This window comes from Didymosphaeria variabile, assembly GCF_027946475.1.
Source record: "Didymosphaeria variabile strain IMI 356815 chromosome Unknown scaffold_5, whole genome shotgun sequence".
NCBI lineage: Eukaryota > Fungi > Ascomycota > Dothideomycetes > Pleosporales > Didymosphaeriaceae > Didymosphaeria > Didymosphaeria variabile.
In genome coordinates, this window is record NW_026611624.1 from 1,149,673 (window position 1) to 1,176,125 (window position 26,453).

At 51.9% G+C, this 26,453-nt stretch overlaps 8 protein-coding genes across 8 annotated transcripts; 5 read left to right on the forward strand and 3 right to left on the reverse strand.

Annotated features, from left to right (window-relative positions):
- Nucleotides 1–2,158: 2,158 nt before the first annotated feature.
- On the forward strand, nt 2,159–3,399 carry NUF2 (kinetochore-associated Ndc80 complex subunit nuf2; the record flags this gene model as incomplete). Its single annotated transcript, XM_056215597.1, has 3 exons — nt 2,159–2,269; nt 2,324–3,238; nt 3,286–3,399. 3 exons carry the CDS (start codon nt 2,159–2,161, stop codon nt 3,397–3,399), a joined length of 1,140 nt encoding a protein of 379 aa, XP_056069844.1.
- A 1,941-nt stretch (nt 3,400–5,340) lies between these two features.
- On the reverse strand, nt 5,341–5,969 carry N0V89_006832 (uncharacterized protein; the record flags this gene model as incomplete). Its single annotated transcript, XM_056215598.1, has 2 exons — nt 5,341–5,667; nt 5,847–5,969. The coding sequence occupies 2 exons, from the start codon at nt 5,967–5,969 to the stop codon at nt 5,341–5,343; spliced, it is 450 nt and encodes a 149-aa protein (XP_056069845.1).
- Nucleotides 5,970–7,392: 1,423 nt separating this feature from the next.
- N0V89_006833 (uncharacterized protein) lies at nt 7,393–8,304 on the reverse strand (the record flags this gene model as incomplete). The annotated part of the gene is made up of 1 exon (XM_056215599.1): nt 7,393–8,304. The coding sequence occupies one exon, from the start codon at nt 8,302–8,304 to the stop codon at nt 7,393–7,395; it is 912 nt and encodes a 303-aa protein (XP_056069846.1).
- A 458-nt stretch (nt 8,305–8,762) lies between these two features.
- Nucleotides 8,763–9,401, forward strand: MRPS12 (37S ribosomal protein S12, mitochondrial; the record flags this gene model as incomplete). Its single annotated transcript, XM_056215600.1, has 3 exons — nt 8,763–9,123; nt 9,186–9,286; nt 9,336–9,401. 3 exons carry the CDS (start codon nt 8,763–8,765, stop codon nt 9,399–9,401), a joined length of 528 nt encoding a protein of 175 aa, XP_056069847.1.
- Nucleotides 9,402–11,475: 2,074 nt separating this feature from the next.
- On the forward strand, nt 11,476–12,451 carry N0V89_006835 (uncharacterized protein; the record flags this gene model as incomplete). Its single annotated transcript, XM_056215601.1, has 2 exons — nt 11,476–11,731; nt 11,871–12,451. 2 exons carry the CDS (start codon nt 11,476–11,478, stop codon nt 12,449–12,451), a joined length of 837 nt encoding a protein of 278 aa, XP_056069848.1.
- A 471-nt stretch (nt 12,452–12,922) lies between these two features.
- Nucleotides 12,923–13,560, forward strand: N0V89_006836 (uncharacterized protein; the record flags this gene model as incomplete). The annotated part of the gene is made up of 2 exons (XM_056215602.1): nt 12,923–13,406; nt 13,460–13,560. The coding sequence occupies 2 exons, from the start codon at nt 12,923–12,925 to the stop codon at nt 13,558–13,560; spliced, it is 585 nt and encodes a 194-aa protein (XP_056069849.1).
- A 1,154-nt stretch (nt 13,561–14,714) lies between these two features.
- On the reverse strand, nt 14,715–22,637 carry TAO3 (Cell morphogenesis protein PAG1; the record flags this gene model as incomplete). Its single annotated transcript, XM_056215603.1, has 3 exons — nt 14,715–17,186; nt 17,233–22,460; nt 22,634–22,637. 3 exons carry the CDS (start codon nt 22,635–22,637, stop codon nt 14,715–14,717), a joined length of 7,704 nt encoding a protein of 2,567 aa, XP_056069850.1.
- A 1,372-nt stretch (nt 22,638–24,009) lies between these two features.
- N0V89_006838 (uncharacterized protein) lies at nt 24,010–26,153 on the forward strand (the record flags this gene model as incomplete). The annotated part of the gene is made up of 2 exons (XM_056215604.1): nt 24,010–25,803; nt 25,857–26,153. The coding sequence occupies 2 exons, from the start codon at nt 24,010–24,012 to the stop codon at nt 26,151–26,153; spliced, it is 2,091 nt and encodes a 696-aa protein (XP_056069851.1).
- Between the last annotated feature and the right edge of the window lie 300 nt (nt 26,154–26,453).

Sequence of the window (26,453 nt, forward strand, 5' to 3'; positions counted from 1 at the left end):
CGCGGCAGAACCGTCTCGCTTCCCTCTCGCTAAACCTGTCCTGTCTGGTTGGCAACGGCACCCCGTTTTCGGAGACCATCCGCACGGCGTCGGCGGCCAATTTAGTGAGCGCGCCAGCTTTCCGCGAGTCGACCGCACCTGAGACCTCGAATCTCCGGGGGTCCAATTGCGGGCCCTTTGCGTTCTTCTCTTTGCAGCTGAGTGTAGTCGAGCAGAATCAACTGTGTCTGAATGTCTAATTAAGATGAGATGAGAGCGGCTCCAACGTCGGTGGCTTGGGGCTTGCGTCCATACATCGTTCACGCTCACTGTACGACATCCGCAGATTGTCGATCCTAGCGTGAACCTTCTCACAACCTTCTCGCGACCGACTCAGTCTGCGGCAACTTTTGGCGCAAGCCCTCAACTTTGTTTTTTTGTTTCAGAAAAGCAACGGTCGGCAATTGTTACGCAATGACACGTAGCGACGCCAGCCTCTGCTATTCCCAGATTGTTGACCACAACAAAGAGAATGCGCGCGGATCGCCGCACTAGCACGATGCGGAGACGTCGAACGGCGTGGTAGCGGTTCGGTCGCACTCGCACAGCAGATGCTCCTCTCGCGAACGGTGCAGTAGACGCGCGGCGTAGCCACGAGACGGGCGTCTGGACACATGTTGTGGGTAGGGGAAGGTTACAAGAGACGCTCACGACATGCTTTCACATGTCATCGTCTGAAAGGTACATAGGGAAGAGGTCTTCTCCTTGCTTCTGCGCGCTGTGCTCTCATGCTGCGCTCACGCATAACTATCGATTTGGTGCATCTTACTTGCATTTTGTACTTGCAACAACGCCTTACACTCCAAGATGATTACGTCAACAGCAGCTTTTGTCAATGGACGCGGAGTCTGTTCGCGCGAACGTGGATTTCGGTTGCTTTACCGGGTGTTGATAGTAGAAGCGCGCAATGCACTACGCAAATAACGAATTTCCCGCTCCACCGCGTCCTTGTGTATTATTGGTTTGGTGTTCAGTTATCAGCTGTGACCTATCCTACATAGACTCCTGATGCTCTCGCGCTTGATCGGTCGCCATTGCCTATTGAAAGACACTTCCAGGCTGGCATGTTGCACACAAAAAAATCGTTCAGAAACGCGATCGAGCGCGCCTAGCAACTCTACACGATAGGGGCCAAACGGTGCTCCACGAATTTCAGGAGGACGCAAGAGAACAACTGAGTGTCGGATTTGATCATGCTTTGATATCCTTCAAAACGTGAGGTTCTTTAGGTCTGCATCACCGTCTTTGTAGCCCCAGAATACATTCCTGCCATATCACCGCTGTCCTGAGTCAGCATGATCTCTATACTTTCGGTGTCCCAAAAGACAGTCTGCCATGATGTCTCTCGTAACATGTCCTAATGAGGCAGTTACGCTTTGGTAGAATTAGTCGGCTGGGTCTGCCATAGTACAGTGCCACACGTCCAGGTGCATGTCGGAAGATGACCTTGAGAACGCACATGAGACGCAAGCGTGGTATCTAGCCGTAAATATCGAACATCGTTATCTAGATACTCAATATACAAGGTATACTGGTACTGCTTGTGAAGGCACGGTGTGTTGGCTAGCGCAGACCTGGTTGGGCCATTCCCGTTTTGGTCTAATGGAAATCCGCACCGTCGCAACCGTCTTTTCGTAAACAAACAAGCGCTCACTAACATCAACATTATACCAACGCACCACAACGTCGCATCCCTTGAACAATACAAAAATATTGAAGAAATGTCTTACGGCGGTCGAATGAGCATGGCGCGCAATACGTCCTACAACCAACGCGCGCCTCCACCCCCGCAGGAAGATGTTTTCATGACGCTTGTACGTACACCAACTGCAGTGGACAGAACGTGTGATAGGATTCTCTATTATGTATGGCCTGATCGCTATATCGGAGAAATCTATGTACTATTTCGGCCACTGTCGCTACCGTCCCTGTCTTTGTTTGCTGACAGTAGCAGCCCGACCACGAGATCGCTGGATGTATAACGGATATAGGAGTCCCCATCGGGCTGAGCTTCACGTCCCTGGACCTGCAAAAACCAAAGCCTGAAGTTATCCAAAGAGTCTTCGAATGGATGGCCGAAGTGATACTGAACACGACGCGCGACGTTGTCGCCCCAGCGATGCGTGCAGCGGCCGAAGATCTCTGCGGACCAGATGCAGAGAAGCTATACTCGAGTGATACGCGCGACTTGCTGGCTTTCTTCGTGACGTTGAGGAGGCTGCTCCGAGAGGTAAGTCCAGAGGTCGCAGGGCGACCGAAGATTGCCGACTGACTGTATACGTAGTGCGGTGTTCACGACTTTACATTCGCAGACCTTTACAAGCCGAACCACGCCCGCCTCGTCAAGATTTTTTCGTATATGATCAACTTTATAAGATTTCGCGAATCCCAGACGGAGGTCATCGACGAGCACTTCAACAAGTCGCAGCGTACGAAGCTGCGCATCGAGCAACTCTACGATGAGAAGGAAACAAAAGAGATCCAGCTCGCGGATCTGGAGCGGAACCGCATCGCAACTCAGAGGCTGTTGCAAGAGAAAGAGAAGCGCTACAATGATCTAAAAATGAGGCTCCGTGAGCTAGGCAAAGAACAAGAGGTGGTACAAGAGAAGGTAGCCCGCGCGAAGGAGCAACAACACAGTCTCAAGGCAATCCTGCAAAAAAAATACGAGGACAAAGAGAACATCACTCGCGAGGTGTCGAAACTGAAGCCGTACACCGAGCAGAGCCCTACAGCACTCGAGGACGCTTTGCGTGATTTGAACGATCGTTTGCTTAACGACAAATCGCAAATCGAATCGCTCGACCGCCGCGCACGCGCACTGCAAACCTCGAGTGAAGCATTCGGAGTGGTAGCCGCTGATGTCACATCTTGCACGCGCTTGCTCACCGACGTCCAAGCCGACCTCGCTAAGGAAGAGGAAGAGCTTGCGAAAGCGTCGCGACATGCGGATGCGTTGACGGATAGAAGTAACAACGTACGAGACATCGAACGTCAAGAACGACTTCTACAGAAACAGCTCGGCAACGTTAATGCGCGAATGGATAAGATCAAGAAGAAAGCGGATGACGAGGCTGAGGCAGCGCGCAAGAGGATGGAGGAATTGCACGATACGCACACGCAGTTGACTAAGGAGCGCGGCGAAAAGGGTCGTGATATGGAGGAGAGGCGGGTCAAGATTGAGCAGACTGAGAAGAAGGTATGTCTGATTGCATTCAATTCACTAACGGAGCTAACGCGCTGCAGATGGCGCAACTCAAGGACAGCATCGAGGCTGAGGTACACGCTGCCCATGACGAGTACATTAAGATGGAAAGTCACATCAAGCTGTATATCACGGAGATGGAGCAGAGCATCTAGGTTTCACTCACGTGGGTTTTGACGATGTTTGCATGATTGACGATGGCGTCTTGGATTGTTGGGACCTGGGTAGATACCTCTTGTTGCAATAGTACGATTTTTTGACTTTCTATGCTGATTTTCTTGTAAGTTACAAGTATTGCAAACATGATAAATGAAGCATGGTGAAGCTCGCGCCTTTAGCTGCCCGCCATTTTACAATGCTCACGCCAGCCACACCAGCTCCTCACTCAAGCCCACCCAAGACCCTGATCATTACAGCCGATTGTGCCTCGAACGTCATCCTGCATTTCAATTACTTGTGAATAGCTAAGTTATTTCTCACGATTGTGCGGTTGGTCCGCGGCTACCATACCGACGCTTTTGCAAAGTAGCATGTGTGTGGTGAGGTGGTTCGGATGGGTCCAATATTGGACGGATTGTGTTGAGGCTCCACCATGTCGTGCTGCCGGAAGGCTGCACATCCGCAATGTCATCTCGTCTAGGTATAACCGAACAAAATCGACGTTATGAATATTAGCCTTGCTTTTATACCTGCTGCACTCTAGAACGACATCGTATGGGTCGTTGAACGTATGACTCACGCCCGCGAGTGTGCTGCTAGTTCGTATAGTGGAGTGATTTCCCACGGGATCATCTGGGAGTCAATAGTCTTCTCACTCTAAATGTACAGTTCGGCGGCCCCTGATTTTGAAATGGGTGCTCCAGTCGTGTGCATGTTTTACTAAGTTACCAGGCTTGCTTTGTCGTATCGGGCTAAAGACCCGCACGCAGGAAACTTAGTTTCAACGACAGAGTCCAATGTACCTTCCCCGGACGCTTTCTCCGCTGGGAGATGTGCTTTAGTGATATCTCTAGCTTTCTTATGCTAGGTACAGGATCGTAGAGCGATTGATTTACGTGTTGGGCGCCGATTGTTGACAGCTCTCAGCAGTGATGTTCTGAACGCATACTTTTTCCCAAACCACGTTGAGTGTCACACTCGATTTCAGTATGGAGAGCGACATCCACGTGTGTGCGAACTAACGTTGCTGCGCGTAGGATGAAGGTGGCTCCAATGGAGAGCATACCTCACCCCTTTTCCGTCGAACCGACATGAAGTTATGGTAAACGGCGCAAAACACGATCCAAGGGAGTGCAATACGCGGATGATTTTAGATTGATTTGGAGAAGCGTTAGTACGCTTGTTGAGTAAAGCCATCTATTTCGTTCCCAGAGCGGGTTGCGTATAGGGACTCATCGTCACAGCCCTTCCGAGCCAGCTTCTCAAGGATAGAAGCGCGCCCCCCTCTGAAGTCAAGTCGCCCATCCGCATTCTCTCTTACCATTCCCCAAACTTGATCCCATAGTCGCCGCTCGCGTTTTCTGCGTCAATCCAGTGCTATAGCGAAAGCCAAATCAACAGCCCACCACTCCATCTTCGTTTTTCTTACATTTACAAAGCCAGAAGTAAGGAGCACTCCTTCACTTCAAGAGGATGTTCGCCTTGGTGATGGCGTTCCTAGTCATCTTGAGTTTCCTCTCCAGTGTTCTTGCTGGTCCAACCGCCATTCCCCATGGCGTCAAGAACACTGAGACGCTTCTCCCACGCACTGCCGGATTCGCGAGCGGCGCGCTTGATCGGTCTATATACATCCGTAAGTCGCATTGCCCATTCATACTCGGAGTTGTAGCTAATATACTTTCTTCTTCAGCGGCCACGTCAACTTCTGTCGAGTCGAACATATCCAGTACCAAAACTATGAAGACATTTGGAACGGTGGCGAAACCAACAGTCAGGCGGAGTTTCCCAGTGCCAGCATCTTCTAAGTCGGAAAGCGCTCATGAAACGGGCAGTGCTATGGACGCAGCACCAACAGAGCCGGCTGTCCTTACTACTACCCTCTTCGTCAAGTCTGCACCAGCTCAACCAACACAGACAGTACCCTGCGCCCAGTTTGGTCAATCGTGCTCCTTGATGGTAGTCGTGTTTTCTCCTTTTGCAACGCTAGAATCTTCTTCGTTTGTTGGCACTTCTGTTCCCGGAGATATCGTAGCTTCCACGACCATTGCGGCTTCGATTTCCTCAGCACTATCAGAACCCTGGCCCACAAGGATATTCAAGGTACCAGTGGGGGTTATGCCTGCAGCTTCCACAATTGTCGCGGCTTCGATTCCCTCAGTGCCGTCAGAGCCCTGGCCCACAAGGATGTTCAATGTACCAGTGGAGATGGTGCCCACCCAGAATCCGGTGACAATACCCTGCATTCCAGGACCAGGCGATGTTGACTGTAAGAAGTTCGCCTCTATTGTGGTTTGGGTGAACCCTTACCCAACAATGTCGATGCCAGGTTTGAAGACAGTTGCGACAAGTAAGCCGATGGAACACTTGGTCACAGAGATTCCTGATTACAAGCCTGCTTCATCGCCTATTCCCCGGGTATCACAAGGTTGGCCAGTCAACGTACCTGCTCTGATTCCAACTTTGCCTTCATTTGCAGCGCCTGCAGCGTCAGAGTCAATTCAGGTCCAAGGAACGCTTTCGCTTCCCGTAAATACGGTATCCCCAATAAGCTCGATATACGGTCCATCTCCTAGCCTAGATCTTCCGCCTCCATTTGGCAAAGGCGAAGCTCCTTTGATACCAGTCTCAGTAATTCATGAAGACAAACCCACGCTCTCTAGCTCTGCGGCACCAAGCGGCGTTTCGTCGGATATCTCTTCAGTAGCAGTAGTACCGATCAGTCCACAGCCATCTAGAACTGGAGTAACACCAATAAATTCTCTTCCCTCTATTACTGGAGTAGGAATAGCGCCTACTAGTTCTCTACCCTCTGGAACTGGATCCACCACTCCTTCGGCGTCCCTCATTTCGGCTTCAACGCTAGCGACAGCAAGCACACCGAAGTCCTCGCCGTACGATCCTGACAATACGGATCAGCCTGTCTATTTTTATGGTGCGGCTAGTGCCAAATCCTCTTCGCCATGGCTTGGCCTTATCGTCTCCTTCTTCGCCGGAGCCCTAGTCATGGTGTAAGAGATGCCAGAACGGCATGAGACGAGGATCGGTCAAGGGCGCAGAGACCGAGTCGAAAAAACGCCGAGAGTGCTCCGAAATAACGTGGAGAGCCTTTTAAAGAGGATGTGGCTGCCTTTTCCGTCTAGATGACAACTACCGAAGCCTTCCCTTACGAAGGACTTTTGGGTTTCGATTTCGATTTCGATTTTCGCGCTTTTAGGAGGCGCTGCGCCGTGATATGGGGATATACCGGTGTCGTGTCTCTTCAGTACTCTCGTATTCGGGCTTTCTATTCTCGTTTTGTGGACTGGGTTAAGTTTTGCCCAGGTCTGCTTACTTTCTTCATACTTTCTTATTGCGTTCGCGTTCGATGACTATGCGCGGCTTCACCTAATGGACCCAAATGGGCGGAGGTCGTATTCGGAATCGAGTCCTTTCAGGCTTCACTTTTCTGGGACGACTCATCGTCAGCTGCAATTCGGACACCGCGGGGATTACATGGGCTGGAGGACGACAACAAGGGTCGGCAGGGCACTGGATGCTTGGACACGACATGGCATGGGTACATACGGCTGGGATATAACACAGGATGCATAGCGGAACACGACGAAACGACAGCGGCATTTGGATCTTGAAGTACTGAGATGTACGATACGCGAAGGACTCATTCGCGAGGGAGATGGGGAGGAGGATATGGCTTAGCTGGACTGACATACCCTGTGTTGAATTGATAACGGTGAGGTGATGGAGATGAAAGAGAAGGAAGGAAGATACCCTACTGGCATTGCAAGGACTCATTGCAAGGATTGGAGTGACACGGCATTTGGATTGGATGGAATTATACGGCAGAAGAGGAGACTCGGAAAGTGCGCCTGTTGTGGGAGCTCGATGAGCGGAACGTCTATTTGGTGTTGCAATCGTTGTATCGAACCTGCAACAGTTAGCAATGTTACTTCCCCATTCCTAATTTTTCCCATGATGAACTTACTGACTGTTCATGTGCTCGTCTCCTCTGCAGTGCTTTCTCGAGGTTTCTGGTATAGCTCGAAGTGCTCTCGCATTTGGTACCGCAGTAGTGCAGGCTCTTGAACTGCATAATGCTCCGCTAATGCACGACGATCCGCCGGGGTTTCATCCAACAATCCTTGCTTGATACTCCTATGACCGGGCATTCGCCATATATTAAGGTGTCTAGGCAGGTATTCTTGGACGTAGTCGAGATCCTTTTGGGTGGCAGGCGCAACTAGATCGCTCATTTCAACATAACCCATAGGTTTGTACGAGCCTGGCCCAGCATCAGCAGGGTTTCCCCACATTGGATCTTCCCAGTATTCCTTCAAGATTGTGTCGAAAGACAGGTAGAACGTAATGTTGATGTCTGGCTTCCTCGCACGCAAAGCGTACATTATTGGACCGAAGTCGAGCGTATTGAGCGAGCAGTCTCCTGTTTTCTGCATGTAGATGGCCAGCTTTTGTAAACGAGGAAAGTCCAGCAATTGCTCCCACCGGACGCGAGAATCAGTGCGTCGATAAGTTTTCTCATGCTGATTCAGGACCTCGAAATTGGAGTCTTCGAAGCTGGGCAAATGCTCGGAGCATGTAATGTCGAGCTGTCGGATGTCGCAGGGATTGACGCAGACGCTTGTCGATTCGAGTGCGGCTACCTGTGGATTGTTCCAGTTCCAATTGAAGACTTTCGTTCTGACCAGAATTTCTAGTGCCTCAGGAAGTAAGTTTGTGTCTTCGCGTAAGATCGGTGGGACATGCGGCAACAGATCTTCCGTGAACCCTATGGAACCATGGACATCTACAGCGTCGGTGTAGATTTTGTCTCGAAGCTCTCTTGGTAGTCTAGACAAAAGATCCGCAGGGCGAAGTGTAGACACTGGCCATGAAGGTGCAGGCATGACCGCTGATGAAGCTAAGATAAGGGGTGTTAGGTAACAAGAGAATGTGGCTTGCTGTGCAGGTAAACTAGTTGGAAGCGAACACTTTGTCTTGCGAATGTTGAAACTTGCGGAAAGTGAGCCGATTTGGAAAGACGTATGATTGATGGAAAGTAGGAATTGGATTCGAGATGAACAATGTTGATGCCTGGGACGCGTGCGCAGCCAACACGTGTGCCGAACGCAATTGCTGAGGCACGCCTAGCAGCAAATTCTATGAACAGTACCCAAAACTCGCCGACCATCAATATGAGCAAAATCAGACGCGAAGATGTCGCAATGTTGATGCACCCGGAAGATATACCCAAGCGGGAGTGCGATGTATCTCCGCAGCACAGACCACATTGCCAAGCGATCCATTTGCAGCTTCCCCAAACTTTGCGACAACGCGCAACACCATCGCCAACATCGCCGCTGCCATGCCTGTACAATTCCTCCGCCGCCTCGTACGGCCGTCCGTCATCTTCAGAACCTCCCTCGCACCCGCACAACCACTCAGGCCCTCAATCGTTAGCTCGCTTCCCAAATCGCCGGCTTTTCAACCTCTACCCCCCGCGCGCGCGCACAAGTGCACCCTGATCCAGGTGCTGCGAAATGGTCGATCACAACAGAGAGCTCGAAAGCTGCGATCCCCGCAGTTGGCAGGCAGGCCGGAATTGAAGGGTGTGTGCTTGAAGGTCGGCACGACGAAGCCGAAAAAGCCTAATTCGGGTGAGAGAAAGATTGCCAGGGTCAGGTTGAGTAGTGGGAAGGTCATCACGGCGTATATTCCGGGAGAAGGTGCGTTTGCTTGGATTAGACCGAGTATGGGGTGTGAGACTAGGCGCTTACGAAGGAACCAGGTCACAATGTGCAGCAGCATTCGGTCGTCATGGTGCGAGGTGGCAGGGCGCAGGATTGTCCTGGTGTGAAATACCATCTGGTCAGAGGCGCGTTGGATTTGGTAAGGCTCATATCCAATCAAGAGGAGCGCCGTCACTAACAATGCACAGGGTGGTGTAGGAAACCGGATCACATCGAGATCGAAGTACGGGACGAAGAAGCCGAAGGCTGCATAAGAAAGCAGCAGCTATTGTAAAGATATGTAAACATCTGTACCATACCCAGCATAAAGGGCGTTCGGTCGCGGCAGACCATCTTGAATACCAGGTTTACTTCGCGGTCATATTGCCTTAGAATGGAACACTCCGAAAAGATTATCACAATTTGTGATGACGCGCTCGCATAAATGTGAACGTTGGCAATACAGTATCCGGTTACTGTTTTGGACGCTCATGATTAAGCCAATTACGCAGGAGACATGACCCGGACCTCAATTTATTAACGCTTCGTGAGTAGCAAGCCAATAACCAACCTCCTTAACTCCAGAGCCGGGGTTGTAGTTTCTGGATGCAGTGTCACGACGGTGACGGAGTATATGACGTACAAGGGGAGATGCGATGGCAGTTGTGGGACGCAGTGAGTTACGGAGAAGGCGAGGGTGTTGAAAAGAGATGAGGCTGGTCAGAGAGGGTATCAACGGGGTGATGTGATCTGCGTGAAGGCATATGATAGGAAGCATGATGGAGAAGGGGGATGTAGGTAGATCGATGTTTGGCGTACGTGGGTGACTACTGCTTGTAGGGCCTCAGCAAGTGATTTACGAGAGTGGAAACATTACATTTGACTAGCTAAGCAGGTAAATGTACCCAAGACGCATAGCTTATGCCCGATCCCCCTTCACGAACATTCATACCTTACGAAAAAGGCAAGTCAAAGATTGACCGCCGATCGAAAGGGCACAAGAATTTGTTATGTAGCGAGCTACGCATCTGCTCTCGCAGGCAATCCTCGCAAAACTCATGACCGCACGATGTGAGGCGGCGCCACTTGAATTTGGGAACAAGACAGATAGGGCAGTTCCGTTCTACGATAGTGGAGAAACTGTCGAAATCGATCAGCTCGCCATCAGCGTCTAGGGAGGTAAGCGAAGAAGCGGTGGGAAGATCCACAGTATCTGCCGACAAGGGCGATGATCGAAACACCACGCTACCCGGCTGTGCGTTTATCGCTATGAGGTGGTCATCGCAGATGTAGTGGCCATCATGGTGAATGTGAGCAGCCTGAGAACAAGGCAGGCTCTGTGCAGGCCAAGGGCAACCTAGAGGGCGCGGAACAAGTACATCGCACTGATATCCGTGCTCTTCACAGTACCAGTTCCCAGTATCTTTGTCCACACATCGCCCTGGGACATTGCAGCGGCAGCAGCGGTTCAGAATGGTATATCTTTGAGACGTGCAGTAAGCGCAGTACCAGCGCCCAACGGCCCGGTTGAAGATTTCAGCGAGGCAGGGGCATGGGAACATTGGGCACTCGCAGAGATGTGGGCGGGGTCTTATGGTGGCCATGGTAGAGGTCGGGGAGCCGTCTGGAGTACCGACAAGAAGGTTTTGAGTCGGATATTGCATGGATACAAGTCAATTATGTATTGAATTTTCGGTTGTGAATGCCCTAGGTCGTGACAAGATTGTGACGTTACGTGTGTTTTCAATATACCGAACAGCTCAGCAACCCAGCTCAGCAACCGTGGAGTCCGATGCGTAGACTGTGTTTGATGTGGTTAGACTTCATTGAGCAAGACTTTACCATGACTGAGTGTGTAGGCAAAGCCTTCCAGGAGCCTATCCGTATTTGAAATTCCTTAGAAGGTAAGGTTGCATTTGATCTAGTTGGTAGTATATCATGAATGTTAGGGTTGCATAATGTTATCATTAGAAGAGGCGTGATGAGAAACCGCCGCCCGTGCAATAAGTTCTTAGTGGGCTTAACTCCCTTAAGTCCGCCCACTTACATGGTGCGTTTTATCCAACACTGCTCCTCTTGTATCCTCTTGGTGCGCGTAATGCGCCTCGGTAATATGCAGTCCTTCCGTAATCCGCTGAGCTATGAAGAGGAAAATTGTATACCCGTAGTTGCAAGTTGTTATTAATCAACATTCGGCCCGGCTGCGTCGTGCGACATTTACGTCACCACCGAAGCACATCATTTCCAGCACGCATTGCTGTCATTCCCAATAGCCAGTTCATATACGGCACATCGCAGCTTGAACTCTAGAGTGACACGTTTGTTTATTGCACCTTACCTAGTCACAATATGGCTCACAACGTGCTACTCATCGGCGGCCACGGCAAGATCGCACAGCTTCTGACTCCTCTTCTACTTGCGCGATCGTGGAATGTGACGAGCATGATCCGCTCGGCAGAACAAACAGCTACTATTGAGAAGCTTGGTCAAGGACAGCCGGGCAAGCTCAGCGTTCTGGTCAGCAGCGTTGAAGACGTGCAGAGCGAGAGCGATGCACAGAAAATCCTGGACCAAGTGAAACCCGACTGGGTTGTTTGGAGTGCTGGTAAGTCATTATGTGAAGAACGAAAGATCTTTCTCATGCATCTGTCCACATACACACGTCGCACGAAGACAGCACGTGAGACGATGACTCACCTCTTCAACTATCGACCTACGTGGGCAGTCATGCTAACACAGCACAGGTGCTGGCGGTCGTGGGGGCCTCTCTCGAACAAAGGCCGTTGACCAAGACGCCGCCATCGCTTTCACCAAGGCTAGCATTCACGCTCCTAGTATTAAGAAATTCCTGACTGTATCCTACATTGCATCTCGCCGCAACCGCGCTCCATGGTGGACAGACGCCGACTGGGAGTCTGCGCAAAAGGTGAACAACGAGATCTTGCCTCACTATTACAAGGCGAAGGTTGCGGCCGACGAAGTTCTGACTGTGCTTGCGAAAGAGCGATTCGACGCAGAGGCAAAGAAGGGCATAACAGAGAACGAGCGCTTTGCTGGCATCAGTTTGAGGCCAGGAACGCTGACCGAGAAGCCCGCTGGCGGAGTCACAGTCGGAAAGATACCCTCTCGCGGAAACACCAGCCGCGCCACAGTCGCAGAGGCGGTGGTCGCAGTCTTGGCTACGGAGGGCGCAAGAGGATGGATTGACGTACTAGATGGTGATGAAGATGTTGATGCGGCTGTGAAGCGGCTCGTGAAGGAGGGTGTAGACAATGTAGAAGGCGAAGACTTTGAGGACCAGAAGAAGAGGGCTTACGAGTTGTGAACAGGACAACGCCCCGCCTGGTCTGTCAAAACTCTATATCTATCACTCAAAATCGTGAGAATTGTACTTAGTTTCTTTCCCAAGATCTCTCTACCTTCCGACATGCAAACTAAGTCAGCGATGAGCAGGCCGATATTACCAAGAGATTTCAGCACTGAGCAGATTGCTCTTCCGTACCACATTGCTTCCAAGCTACCGAAAGTCTCTGAGACACATGGCATTGAGGTTACATAGAGAGTTATGACTCTCAAGGACCCCTCTTCTACACACTCTGTACTCACCGTTAGAGTATGAATCATCTCCTGAGACAAGCTTGATGACTACCATCCTTCTCCCGGTCCCTTTAAAACCACACATTTTGCTTTTGCCTGTTTCTTCAGATATAATCGATTTTGCAGCCTACATACTTTGATCTACTTCAAGCACTGCAGCATGACGGGCCTTCCGGAAGGCCTCATACCCCGTCCTCCTATGGGAGCATTATGCGATAAAAACAATCCACACCAACGAAACCCAGCGTACAAAGATCCAAATGCTCAAATCGAGGAGGGGTCGGTACTATACGAGGAAGAGGACTATGAAAACTTTATCGGTGTTAAGAAGACAGAGCACAAACAGATTCATGCGACTCTGAGCGAGGACGCCACAACTCAAGGGAAGGTTTGGTTCATCGAGATTCCAGCACACGTTGGGCACAGGCCGGATGGCATATGCGAGCCGGTTGGTGAAAGCATAGGCTTCGTGTACAACGTCCAAGAAAACACCAAATTGCGTCAGATGCTCATTAAAAATCGGGCCGAGCTAGGTATCACTATCAGAAAGCTCAAATCACCTGCAGATCATGATTTTTACGTACGCAAGAAGATCTTTGATGCCAATAATCATATCACATTTGTTCTCGAGACCAAGACTTCTAGTCACAAGACTCCTGATAAGATGTTCTGTACGCGAGAAGGTAAGAAAGAAAGGCATATCAGAATTGAACTTGTACTGATACAGCCATCTCAGTATACAATCGGATTGTGGCTTGGAAGACAGAGAACAGGATTTTACCTACAGGTGGCGCGCATGTTTGCAACTATAAAAGACTTGAAATCAGCATCAGGTAGAGGTTCAGATCTCCATTTGAGACTTAATACATTTCGTGCACCCTTGTGTTTTCTCTCCGCTACATGCTATCATGGCTACTATCGTGTTCTTGAAACTTGCTCCTCCCGCCACACTGTGCATCTACCATAGGTCCAGATTTGCAACATTCTACATAGACACAAATGCGCGGGTTACGGTAGGAAAATCGTCCCAGCCTCTCGAGACTATGCATCAACAAGGCCTTCATTGCCTCTTCTTCGACAATACACCCTTCCCCATACCTTAAGACATACTCTTAGTCAACATGACCCAACGAACTATCAAGAAGAAGAGACAAATCAAGACCCAATTCGAGCTGCTCCTCCACGCCCTCACCTCAAACCTTCTGCGCCCGCCTGCCCGGCGAGCTGTGTTATAATACCACGACTACGTGCTCGACGAAGAGACTCTCACAAATCTCAATAGCGATCTAGTGGTACTTTCTCGTGGGGTGTTTCCACGTGACCGTGACGACCGAAGTAATTTCCATCCGGCAATTGCGTGCATACTTACAGGAGGTTGATTTGAGAGTGGTGAAAGGCCCCGCGACGCTGCCCTCTTTGGAATAGACATACGCATCGATATGGACGACACGGATATATCTAGAAGTAAAGAGCTATTTGGGCTACTGCCGAGGGCTGAGCAGAAATGGACGAAGAACTTCGTGCTGGATTTGCCGCTGCATATCAATACATTGGGGTATACGGCGCAGCCTTCAGGGATCACCAGAGGTGTTATATCAGCAGCCAGCCCTAACCACGCGGCGTTTTCGGATTCTCGTCTCTTCATCTCGATTCTACCCTTCCCTATTTGTTGTCCGACAGTAGGTTAGTCCAGCGTCGGATGCAGCTGCGAGATGTTCAGAACCTGCGACGTCAAGAATTGCCTTAATGTACAGTACTGACACTGGTATTCACTATGTAATCAGTATCTGATGAATTGTCTAAACGCTCATATCATTAAAAGTGGTATCTCGAAAGAGTGTTGGTATCTCCGCGCCAGCATGCAACCATCCGAACCGAAATCCCAAAGCACATTCCTCCGTTAAGCTCCAAACCAACATTTTGTCATACCTACATTTACACCTATCATTACCTAAGACTCCGGTATCTGCCCAGCCTATGCACACCTCGCACTACGGATCGGCACTTTTCGGATTCTGCTGCACCAGATAAATGTCTGGCACCTTTGGCACCTGTGGACTCTTCTGCAGCGCCTGCTTGACAGCTTCTCGCATTCTTTCTCTTTCTCGTGTATCTCCACTGCTACCCGTCAATCTCCTCATCCCGCTTCGGATCTTGCTTCGTGTGTCTTGCTTCAACCCGCCTATGACGGTCTCGATGCTGAGTTTATCTGTACTGGCACTCGCGGAGATGGTGCGACCGCCGGCAAATTCGTCGTCGGAGAAGGGCTCGCCGTGTTCATCAACCGCAGAGGAGGAGAGTGTGGGAGACAGCCGCTGTGTCTGATTTGGTGCCGACGGCGAAGTCACCGAGCGTGAGTGCAATCCTGGACGTCCGGCTGGAGCTGGTGGAAGGTGGTGTTGTCCAGAACTGAAGGAGCTGAAGGCTCCAGGGTTCATCACACCCGGATCGCGTGCTGGAGAAAGCTTGACGTCCGAAAAGCCGGACTGGAAAGAATTAACACTGCCATTTCGCGTAAGCGACTTATGGAGGATGGGCGCCGTTTGCTGGTCGTAAAGATTCTCTCGAACGTCTTGTGAACTATGAACATATATTCCATGGCCATATCTGTTGGTTCCGAACATCGAACTGTTTGGCAGATCGGTCAGGGTCTCATTCTCATCGTCGTCTTCAAAAAAGTCGTCGAGACTGTCCAGCTTCATGACGAGTTCGCCGATGTGGCTTTCTCCACGCGTGTCTTCGGATGTCATGGTCGCAGTGCGGTAGTCTGAGACTGGGCTGAAGGGAAACTCGTCCTGGCGGAATTCTATCTTCGGTGTTGCAACGTCTGCAGCGGCTTGAGCATCAAGGTTGCTGCACGTGTAGAATACCGCGTGCACATTTGTTCGAGTAAGATGTGAATGATGCGCCGGCACTGGAATCGACCAGCCCGTCTCCTCAGGAATGCCGTAAAGTGATTGAGTTGTGCCAAATTGCTTCTTGAATGCTCGACTGGTGTTTGACCCTGCCATACTCATGCGAATATGTGCTCTTTCTAGATTGGGTGGTTGTGGCCCACCAGTCACATCTATGACCGAATCCAACACTTGTAGAGCGTAGCCGCAGAGCTCGGTTTGAAGCAGACGTAATAGAGGCGAAATGACGTCTGGCCCCCGGTGCGCGATTTCCGGCTTTCGCATTTCAATTTTCTTGATCAAGAGGGTGAGCACTTGCATTGTATTTATCTTGAACCAGTCGAGCTTGTTGGAAAGCAGCCCTAGTAGGAAAACGAGACTGCTGAACTCCAGTTGCGGGAAGTAGTACTCGACAACGGCGTCCACCACCTGTCTTAGGAATTGATCGCCTTGTCGCGAGATCTTCCTGGCAAAAGCGGAGAGCGATGAAGCCAGGTCACCGAGTTGTTGCTCACGCGCTACCTGAGCCAGTACTTCCGCGGTATCGCGAACTGCTGGATCTTTGTTGGGCTCTTCAAAAGCCCGCAGGAACCGCGGCAAGTTTGCGAGGATGGTGAATGTAAGGCGACTTTCGTCTCCCACAAGCTCACTGGACGGTAAGATCACAAGCCGTTCGAGGAGGCGCAAAGATCGGTCTAAGCACAGGCTTGAGCGTACACCTTTGTAAACAAGCTGGAAAAGACCCTCGAATTCCCCTTCCCATTTCGGGGGGCGATTCTTCTTCAAAAAGGCCAGGACGTCGGGATTTCTCAGATCGACCTTGTCCAAGAACTTGTCCAACATTAGCATGCTCTCCATGAATTCGCCTTCATGTATGGTATCCAAACATGCACATGTGGTCCAGAAAAGCTGAGGATACTTGAGTAAATCTTCTGGTTGAAGGGCTTCGATGATGGCTCGTAACGTCGTAAGAATCTCCATTGAGAACGTCTGAATGTCGCTCTCATCATCTGAAATCGTATTGGAAAGTCGTGCCAGCATATCGGATAGCATCGCCTGATCCAATGTACTCAAAATGCACCGGAAGAGCTGGAAGGAGCGGCAAGCCAAATGACGAACAGGACAGGAGGTCGCCCAGTTGAGCGCCACCTTTCCCCATGCTTCGCGAAGCCCAGGGTTAGCGATTGAGAAGAAGCGAAGAACTTCGTTCGCAACATGCATCATCGATTCGGGCACTTTGTTACTGGGGTCTTCAGAACCTTTGCCGTTTTTATCGTCATAATTCCATACAACTTTAGAATCGTGCTGTCGTACGTTCTCAATGAATTCCTCAATAGCAGTTTTGTCAATGCCGATGGTGTTGTCATCTTCGATCTTAGATATGACGAGTTCATGGATTAGATGGACGAGCATCTCCCGCGCTTGATCCTGAACAACAGGAGTGTAATGGTCCCAAAGCACTAGGACCACTTGAAGGAGGAGCGGCAAATGTTCACTGTTTAGCTGAAGAGGCGAGACCATAAGGTCAACGAGTAGTATCAGACAGACTTGACCGAGAGAAAACCCCGACTGAAATGTATTAGCGCTGCATCTTGAAGGGGTCAGCTTTACTCACTTGTTTGTTGCTCGTGGGCAACAAGGCACTAAGGTCTGCAAGGTAGGGAAGGTTAACAGCATCCGGGGGCGGAGGAGTAGGCTCTCGTTTTTCGTGCACCATTGAGCGCGGGTTGATTTGAACTAACAGCGCTTCCACAACTTTCGCGCCTGTCCCAGCTAGGTGCACTACAATCTGTTTGGAATAGTCCACGAAATTCTGTTCTCGCTTGTCGAGGCAGAGGTTGATGATGAAGTTCAGGATCAATTGCACATTACCCCCGGAACCTGCGGCTAACGCTTGCCACAGAGCCTGGATCTCGTTGTGTAAAGCACTACTGCAACGGACAGTAATCTCGAAAAGATTCACCAAGAGCATGTACGAGCTGGCTGTAGGGCCACCGTCAGGATTGAGTTGCAGCTCCACACTTTGAATCCAAGGAAGCATGGCTGCCACCATGTTGCGTTGGTGGTCGGGCTGTAGTTCTTTGAAGTAGTAGGAGAATTGCGAAAAGACCATAAATGCGAGCTCTGCATGTTGATGTGCGAGTCGCCGGGAGACTTCAAACTGGGCAAGTTTGTAAACGGCGATGGTCTTGTCGGATATACTGATGTCAAGATCCTGGAGCTTTGAATTCTTCTGTTCGCGAGCTTCAAGGGTCCTCAGTAGACGCGCTGACTTCATACGCAGCTCATTATTCTCGTGTCCGAGTGTGTAGAGACCTGCGCTGAGGACTTTCCAGTACGGCAATGTGTAATCCTCGCGCTGTGTGAGGACTTGCGTTACGACTTCGAAATAGCTTTCGAGAGCCTTTGAAGACTTTGAAATGTAGCACATTTCGATGGCGCGCTCGAGAAGATAGGAATGCTCGCGGTTATGGAGTATCAAGTTAGTCAGAGCCCTTCGGCCGATTGCATGCGTTCTATCGCTGGGCGTTTCAAAGATACCATCGATCCATGAGAGCATGCGGCGAACATCAAACTGGAGAACGACTTTGCTGTCGGTCGTGATGCTGATCGGACCGCCGCAGAGGGTAGCCATGGCGCTGAGGGCGGCCGTACGAAGATCCCGTTTCTCGATTTCCATGGCAGCAGTGGCGATGCCTTTGCTGCTCATGTCGGCCTCGCGGTCAAGCATGGATCGTCTCATGTGCTCCTCTCGTTGCCGGATTTGAGGCTGATTGGCTGAGTAGCCACACCAATCCTCCATCAATGTAAAAGCTGCCTTTCGAGCTTGGAAAGGCATCCACTGCAAGGGATCAGGAGTTTTGTTAATTCCTTCGAAAAGGACCTCTACAAGCCCACAGTAGTGGGTCCTCAGCTTCTGGAAGCCCCACTCGTTCTGCACTTCCGCGTCGCTGAGAAAAATCCGAAGGTCCTTGGTATAGTTGACGAGATTGTTGAGAATCCAGTCGTCGTTGTAAGCTTCTGGTAGCTTCAAGAATTGTGAAGTCAGTTTGTAGACATGAGTGAGTTCTGTTCTCAAGTGGTCCGTCCGTCGATTGCGCCGAGGACTGCTAACTGTTCGAGTGTGCGACCCCAGCCTTGTCTTTGCTTCCTCAGCACAAGCTGCAGCGTGACCATGCAGTGACTCCAGCAACGTGCGATATAGATTGATGTTGATGGAGCCTAATCCGACGACAGCTGCGTCGCGCACTGCAGAGTTTTCGGTGGCAAGAAATGGCAAGACTCGTGAAAAAAGGTCGCTTGCGGTGTAAACCTTGTTCGAGCTCTTTTGTGAGGACTTGGAACTCTTCCTTGAGTGTTGGGCAGATGCACCTGCTGCGGACTGGCTGTTGACGCCGAGATTGGTTAACGTCGTAAATGCGAATATCAGGTATAGTTTCCATTGCTCGACAACGATTTCTGGGGCAGTTGACGGAATGCGACTACTTGCTTTATTCATGCCAGAATCGAATGATGCGTAGGGGCTGGCCCTCGGGCCTTCGGTTATCGAAATCAAAGTTCGGTGCATCTGCGACAAGCGGGCGCAGACGATGTCGCGCGTGAGGGTCACTGCAAATGGACAAACTTCGAAGCTGATGCGCACCAGATTAGGGAAAACCTTAAACCAGAGTGTGGAGTCGTAGGGCACGTCGCTGCTGCAAAGCTCGACGAGTGTACTCTGAACGTTGCTCTTGCGCATGCCTCGTTGCAATCGACTTCGCTCCGCAAGAGAAAGCTTTTCGTCGCTGATATCCATGACCTTTTGTGGGCTTCCCTCCATCACACGAATTATCCTGGTATTGGATCCTCCAAGAGCGGTATCGAACTCTGTTATGAGGCGGAGTACAGTTACCGCGTAAGCTCTTACCCGGCGGGACGGCGAACACAAGAAGAAAAGTCCATGTGATTCGACTTCATCAACGTGGGCCCAAACCGACGATAGATCTAAATGAACGCCTCTGTTGCCCACTCCGTCGTCAGGGGTGTCCACCGCTTTCCGAGTCTTCTCTTTGATCTCTTCAATCCAGATCTCAAGCAATTCCACGTATAATTTTAGCGTTCTTTCGATGTGACCTGAGCCAAGCATGCCGCCATCGGACATCGTGGAATAACGGTCATCAAAAGTGAAGATGAACCTCGCAAACGCAATAGTGACTTGTTGTGCAAATTGTTGACGAGCGATAGACTTGAGAGACTGTGCAGATGAGGTCGCAATATTCCCTTGTACATGAGCCGTCCCTGTACATAAAAGATTTACAAGTGAACTGAAAGGGATGTGCGATGACAGACAGCGAGGCAAAGCCTGGACAGCCACGTGTAAGAGGTCATAGAACCCTTGTCGGGGATCGGTAGGGGTTTGGTCTTCTCTCCGAGCAAAGCTGAAGGCCTCGGACATGGGAGTTTTGGGTGTTTGTAGAGAGAATTTCTCATCCAATACCGCCTGACCACCGAATGCGTTGTCGCAGATGATCGTTATGTCGCCCAGAATCTTACAGAATCGCACGTAGTATTCTTTGGCTATCTCAGGAAACCCAGAAAAATTAACGGGGCGGGAGAGGCGTTCTTCTTTGATTGGAAGCAGTGACTTCATAGCTGGGTGCTGCAAAGGACGAGGACTGATGATCGCTTGTGGATGATTCGAGAGAGTAGAAGCGTTGGTCTCCGAAGCGAAGGGACTGGGGAACGGTGGATGTTGAATCTCGCTCGCATTCTCAAGATCGGTCATGATGGCTAGGAAAGAACGGATACCAATGACCATACGATCTGGCTCCAAATTCTCAACGCGCAGGTCCCGACCAGAAGTAAACGTATCTGCGTTTAGCAAAGGAAAAATAATGGCCCTAAAGCAAACATCTTGGTATTTGAAACCGATTATGCGGGTTAGTTGGATGAAGGGTTCCGCAATGGCGGGCTCTGTTGACAAGTACGATCGCTTTCCGGGTTGGTATACCATGCGAATGATATCTTCCAGTTTCCGCATCGCAACATTGGGAAGATCAGGTGCTGCCCTATAAAGGTAGCTCCATACCAGCTGACATATTCCCTTTAGCGCAATAGCTCTCGTTGTACGCTCCTTCAGCTTCGGTTGTGTCGATAACGCAAGCGGTAACCACTGGGTCGCGAACGTGTCAGCCGGTGATACGCACAGTATGGCGCACATGAGTGGAAACGCCTCGTGCCAATGCTTGGGTTTGCTTAGAAGGAGCGAAGCTCTCGACTTCAAAATGTCAATCACGCTTTTCCATCTTGGCGTGCTGAACTGCGGTATAGCTTCCGATGCGATCCGGAGTAGAAGATCTCGGAGGACCTGGCAATACGCATATTTCATGGTTTGACCATGGGCATTCGCGAATAGTTTGGCTAGTGAGAACATGAATTCGCACGTTCGCTCCCAAAGCTCTACAGGCGTCGTCTTTACGCGCAGATAGCGCATCCCTCGAACGAGAAGTGCGCCCTTCGCTTCGACCTCTCTACTAGATTGGTTCTTGATAGCGGACTGGGTGTACTGGGAGTCAACGCCTTTGAGATCTGCAACGAACTTTTCTTGCACGCTATGAAAGATCAATTCGCTCAATTCGCCCAAGAGTCGGCTGTAGATGACCCAATTGGCTTTGTGCACAGAAGACTCTTCCGCTTGCTCCGGGTCCACCGTGTTCAGCTGGGAGTAGAAGAGGCTTAGGAGACGCTCAGCCATGTCGACGGTCAGCGACTCCAACGTTGTTTGATTGATGATCTGGATCAGCACCCTGCATAATATGTATGTGGAAACGGTTGAGCGCTGTTCGGCCTGCGCTACGGTCTGCTGCAGCGCCACCATGTATTCGGGACTTGTTGCGGCAGAAGCGGCAGAAGCGGCAGCATGGGATTCGACAATCTGGAGAGGCTCCGTATTGCGGCGGGGCAGCATTGAAGGGGGTAGCGAATGTGCCTGACGAGCGTTGGCTAGCTTGATGCGCAGCTGGGTAGCATCCTCGCTCTTCCCCTTCCGCCAGATCATGATGGTGTCAATCAGGGACTTGGGCTTGTTCTTCGCAATGTGGCCGAGAGCCCAGATGAGCTGATCGAAGTTGGGGTCGACACCTGGTCCGCAAATCCGCTCCACCCTAGCTTCCGGCTGGCCGCGGTCTGTCATGCACTGGCTTATCTTCAAGTCTGCCTGAGGTATAAACGAGTTGAACAGGTGGTGCAGCGCGTACTCGCCGACCGTCTTGAGCTCATGCTGGGCCTGATGACGAGACTGCGAGCGGTGGTGGTGGTGCCCGCCCTTCCGCGACCTCGCACTCTGCGCCCGCTCCGGCCTTCGATGGGCCACACTACTAGCATCAGTTGCCACTGAGCCGGTGGGTGCATGGCCATGACCATAACCATTCGTATTCGTGGGGGGGCCGCCAGCTGGAGCCCCCTTGGCCGCGAACGCTTCGGCTATCGTCTCCTGCGACATGACGGTTCCATCGAGCGAGGGGCCCTGGGCGGCGATTACCTGCGGGCTCAGCGGGCTTGTCGCGGGCGAGTTGACGAAGCTCGTGTTGCGCGAGTGCTGGATGCCATGCACGATGGAGGTGTTGCGGTTGTGGGCATATGACAGCGATGCTTTGCGCTCGAGGCTTCGGTCTCGGTCGGGGCTCGAGTTGCTGCTGGGGGTGAGGACGGGCGTCTGCGAACGCGGCGAGAGGATGCGCGAGGAAGCTGTCAGCGCTCGCCCCCGTGTCACCGAAGGTTCACGGGAGGGGACGTTGGGCCCCTCTATATGGTGCGACGGGTTCCCAGCAGCTGGACGGCTTTGCGCCAGTGGGGATGGAGCAGCTGCAAGAGGACGCAGGGGTCAGCCAGGCACAGCGAAGGGGAGAGAAGGCAGAGGGCTGATGTTGATATAAACTCCGACGTGCAGCCCAACCACGCTTTCTGATGCGGCTCGCGGCAGACGGGCTCTCGTCCTGAAGCATGCAATGAAACGGCACAAAGGAAGGACCACTCACACATGCCGCCGGCCTGCTTCGGGTCCTCATCTGGGGGCACTGCAGTGCGGCCGGACTGGGCTCACGGCCGAGCGCTGGGGACAGGATGGGAGCGGCGAGAAATCCTGGGTGTTTGTCATTCGGTCACTGTGCATGGCAGAGGTGTGGACGAATTCGCAGTGGCAGGCCCCTGGTGCGCCTCCGGCAAGCACGTTCCTGAGCGCTAAACCGCTTCCTTGATAGCCACCGGTATTCCCCACGCCGCCTGGAGATCTGGTGCTGGCGGGCCCAACGTCCAAGCATCTATGTAGACTACAATATCCTTCTGGCGCACACGGCTGACGCGAGAGGGCATGCTGTCTCGTCGGCGTGGGTACGCCGTGCTCCGAGCATGCAAGTGCTCACCGTGTCCGTGTAATGAGCCCTCAGCATCTTTGCAGAGTAGCGGGCCAATGGGCGTAGAAGAAGCACGTGCGCACAACAAGCCGGACGGGAAGATCGCAGGGCTCCCAAGCCGAATGGCCTGGAAATAGGACAGACGAGCAGCAAGGAACAATCTGATGCCCGAGGCTGTTCCGTGTCGACGTCTGGTTGTTCCGCGTCTGACAGTCACGCCCGCGCCCGCGCCTACGGCTGGACTCGGAAGCGCGCCAAAACCTCACAGCGCTGACTGCAGTGATGATGAACCATCTAACATACTATGTAGTAGTCGTCTTGCTGTGCCGTCCCGGACCCTGTCGCCAGACCAGCAGCTTCGCCCCCAGCGCGGAGGCTCTGTGCTGACTGGATTTGGTGACTTCCGATACAAAGACAGGGGGCCTGCCCCCCGACCATATTTTTGACCCTCCCCTCCGTGATAGCTAGCATTCACTGCCGTGCCCAATTCCCAGTGTGTCATTGACGTCGCCCCTCGTACGAAGCCCGTTGACATACTGCTGGCTACCCCACACGTCGCGGAAGTCTCTTTGCTGTGGGGTCCGTCTACGGCCCAATTCCGCGAACTGAGCGCCGACTTTCGCGCCGCAACCAGCTCCCGTCCCAGCGTGCACCCGTCACTGATCGTTGACGGCATCACTCCGACTGACCTGTGCACCGAGCTTCGTCCGGACCGACACTCACTACACTGCTTTCTTGTATAGATATTGCGAGGCCCATCGTACGACGGTTCCGAGCACTACGAGCTTTCACAAGCCTGAGCATCAGCCGACAGACCCCGATAAGGGTTAAGGCTCCACTCAGAGGGTCGGCCGCTACGACAACCGACCTCCACCACCGACCCCCGAAACCGCCATACAAATTACACCGCGTGTGCTCTTCCGGCCAGCTTCGCTGCTTGTGCTTGTGAGTCCACCTTTCCATACCCCGCCGGCCTTCGTTCTCATGATCCCGCCAGCATCATGGCTCAACTAGACACGCTCGACATCGTCGTCCTCGCCGTGCTGCTGCTCGGAACGGTCGCCTACTTCACCAAGGGCACCTACTGGGCCGTTTACGGAGATCCATATGGCAACTCGCTCGCGACCGGCAATGGCGCGGCCAAGGCGGGCAAGTCCCGAAACATCTTGGAGAAAATGGAGGAGTCAGACAAGAATTGCGTGGTGTTCTACGGCAGTCAGACCGGAACCGCCGAGGACTATGCTTCGCGTATCGCCAAGGAGGGGCATTCCCGCTTCGGCTTGAACTGCATGGTTGCGGATCTCGAAGATTACGAATACGACAACCTCGACCAGTTTCCAGAAGACAAACTCGCCGTGTTCGTGCTTGCCACCTACGGCGAGGGGGAGCCTACGGATAATGCGGTCGAGTTCTACGAATTTCTCGGCGGAGACGATGTGGCCTTCAGCGAGGGCGCATCCGCCGACGAGAAACCTCTCAGCAAAATGAAATACGTCGCTTTCGGTCTAGGGAACAACACTTACGAGCACTACAACTCCATGGTGCGCGACGTCGACAAGTACCTGACCAAGCTCGGCGCGACCCGGCTTGGTGCCGCGGGCGAGGGTGACGACGGTGCCGGTACGATGGAAGAGGACTTCCTCGCATGGAAGGAGCCCATGTGGACTGCTGTATGCGAGGCCTTGAATTTGGAAGAGCGCGAAGCCGTTTACGAGCCCGTCTTTGAGATCAAGGAGCGTCCGGAACTTTCTGCTGAGGATGACACCGTGTACCTGGGTGAGCCTAACAAGAATCACTTGGAAGGCTCCCAAAAGGGCCCCTATAACGCCAACAACCCCTTCATCGCTCCCATCGTTGAGTCCACCGAACTGTTTACTGCTGCAGACCGGAATTGCCTACACATGGAAGTCGGGATCGAAGGCTCCAACTTGTCGTACACCACTGGTGATCACATTGCTATTTGGCCCACAAACGCGGGCAAGGAGGTTGACCGCCTTTTGAACATCCTTGGTTTGAAGGACAAACGTCACACCGTCATTGCAGTAAAGGGACTCGACTCTACGGCCAAGGTGCCATTCCCTTCCCCGACCACCTACGATGCCGCTGTTCGCTACCACATGGAAATCGGTGCTGCTGTTTCGCGTCAATTTGCGTCCCAGCTAGCGCAATTCGCTCCTAATGAGGATATCAAGAACGAAATGACTAAACTCGGAAGCGAGAGGGACTATTTTCACGAGAAGGTTTCGGATCGCAATCTCAACTTGGCACAGCTACTTGAGATCACATCGAAGGGCGAGCCTTGGACGAAGATCCCGTTTTCGTTGTTGATCGAAGGTCTACTGAAGATTCAACCTCGTTACTACTCTATCTCATCATCGTCGCTCGTCCAGAAGAACAAGATTTCCATCACTGCCGTCGTTGAGTCTAGCCAGAAGCCTGGTGCACCTCACATTCTCAAGGGAGTCACCACCAATTATCTACTTGCTCTTAAGCAGAAACAACACGGCGAGCCAAACCCCGATCCGCACGGCTTAGAGTACTCAATCACCGGTCCTCGAAACAAGTACGACGGCATTCATGTTCCCGTCCACGTCCGTCACTCGAACTTCAGGCTTCCTTCGGATCCTTCAAAGCCCATCATCATGGTTGGTCCCGGAACCGGTGTCGCACCTTTCCGTGGCTTCGTCCAAGAGCGCGCCGCACAGGCAAAGGCTGGCCAGCCTGTTGGCAAGACCATACTGTTCTTTGGCTGCAGGAAGAAGGCCGAGGACTTTATATATGAGAAGGAATGGGAGGTAAGATTCGCGATCAGCGCCACCAATGTTTCATATGCTAAAATCTTACATAGGAATACAAGCAGGCTCTCGGCGACAACTTCGTCATGCACACAGCCTTCTCCCGCGACGGCTCTAAAAAGGTCTACGTGCAGCACAAGCTGGAAGAGAACGGCGAAGAAGTGAACAAGCTCCTCGAACAAAAGGCCTACTTTTATGTCTGCGGTGACGCCGCCCATATGGCGCGTGAAGTCAACACACTGCTCGGCAAGATTATCGCCAAGTACCGGGGCGTGGACGAGTCACGAGGCGAGGAGATCGTGAAGGCGATGAGGGCGTCGAATCAGTACCAGGAGGACGTATGGAGTTAGAGAGCCTGCGCTGTCAAAAAGAGTACCCTTCTCAATTGTTCTCTGCGGCATGGCATTTACAGTGTCGATTTTGCGTGATCTAGATGGAGCGTTGGCGTCATAATGCGAGAAGCTGGCGTAATTGTCATTGTCTATTCTCCATATTGAGCTTTATAGAGGTTGGTTAACTGGACTGCATAGCCGTATGTAGCAATCGCATAATGTAAATACAGCCCTAATGCTTATGATACCTGAAGGTTCATCGGTGCCAATGTACGGCAACGTGTCATTGGCGGCCTAGCATGGCGGAACCGAGCGGCA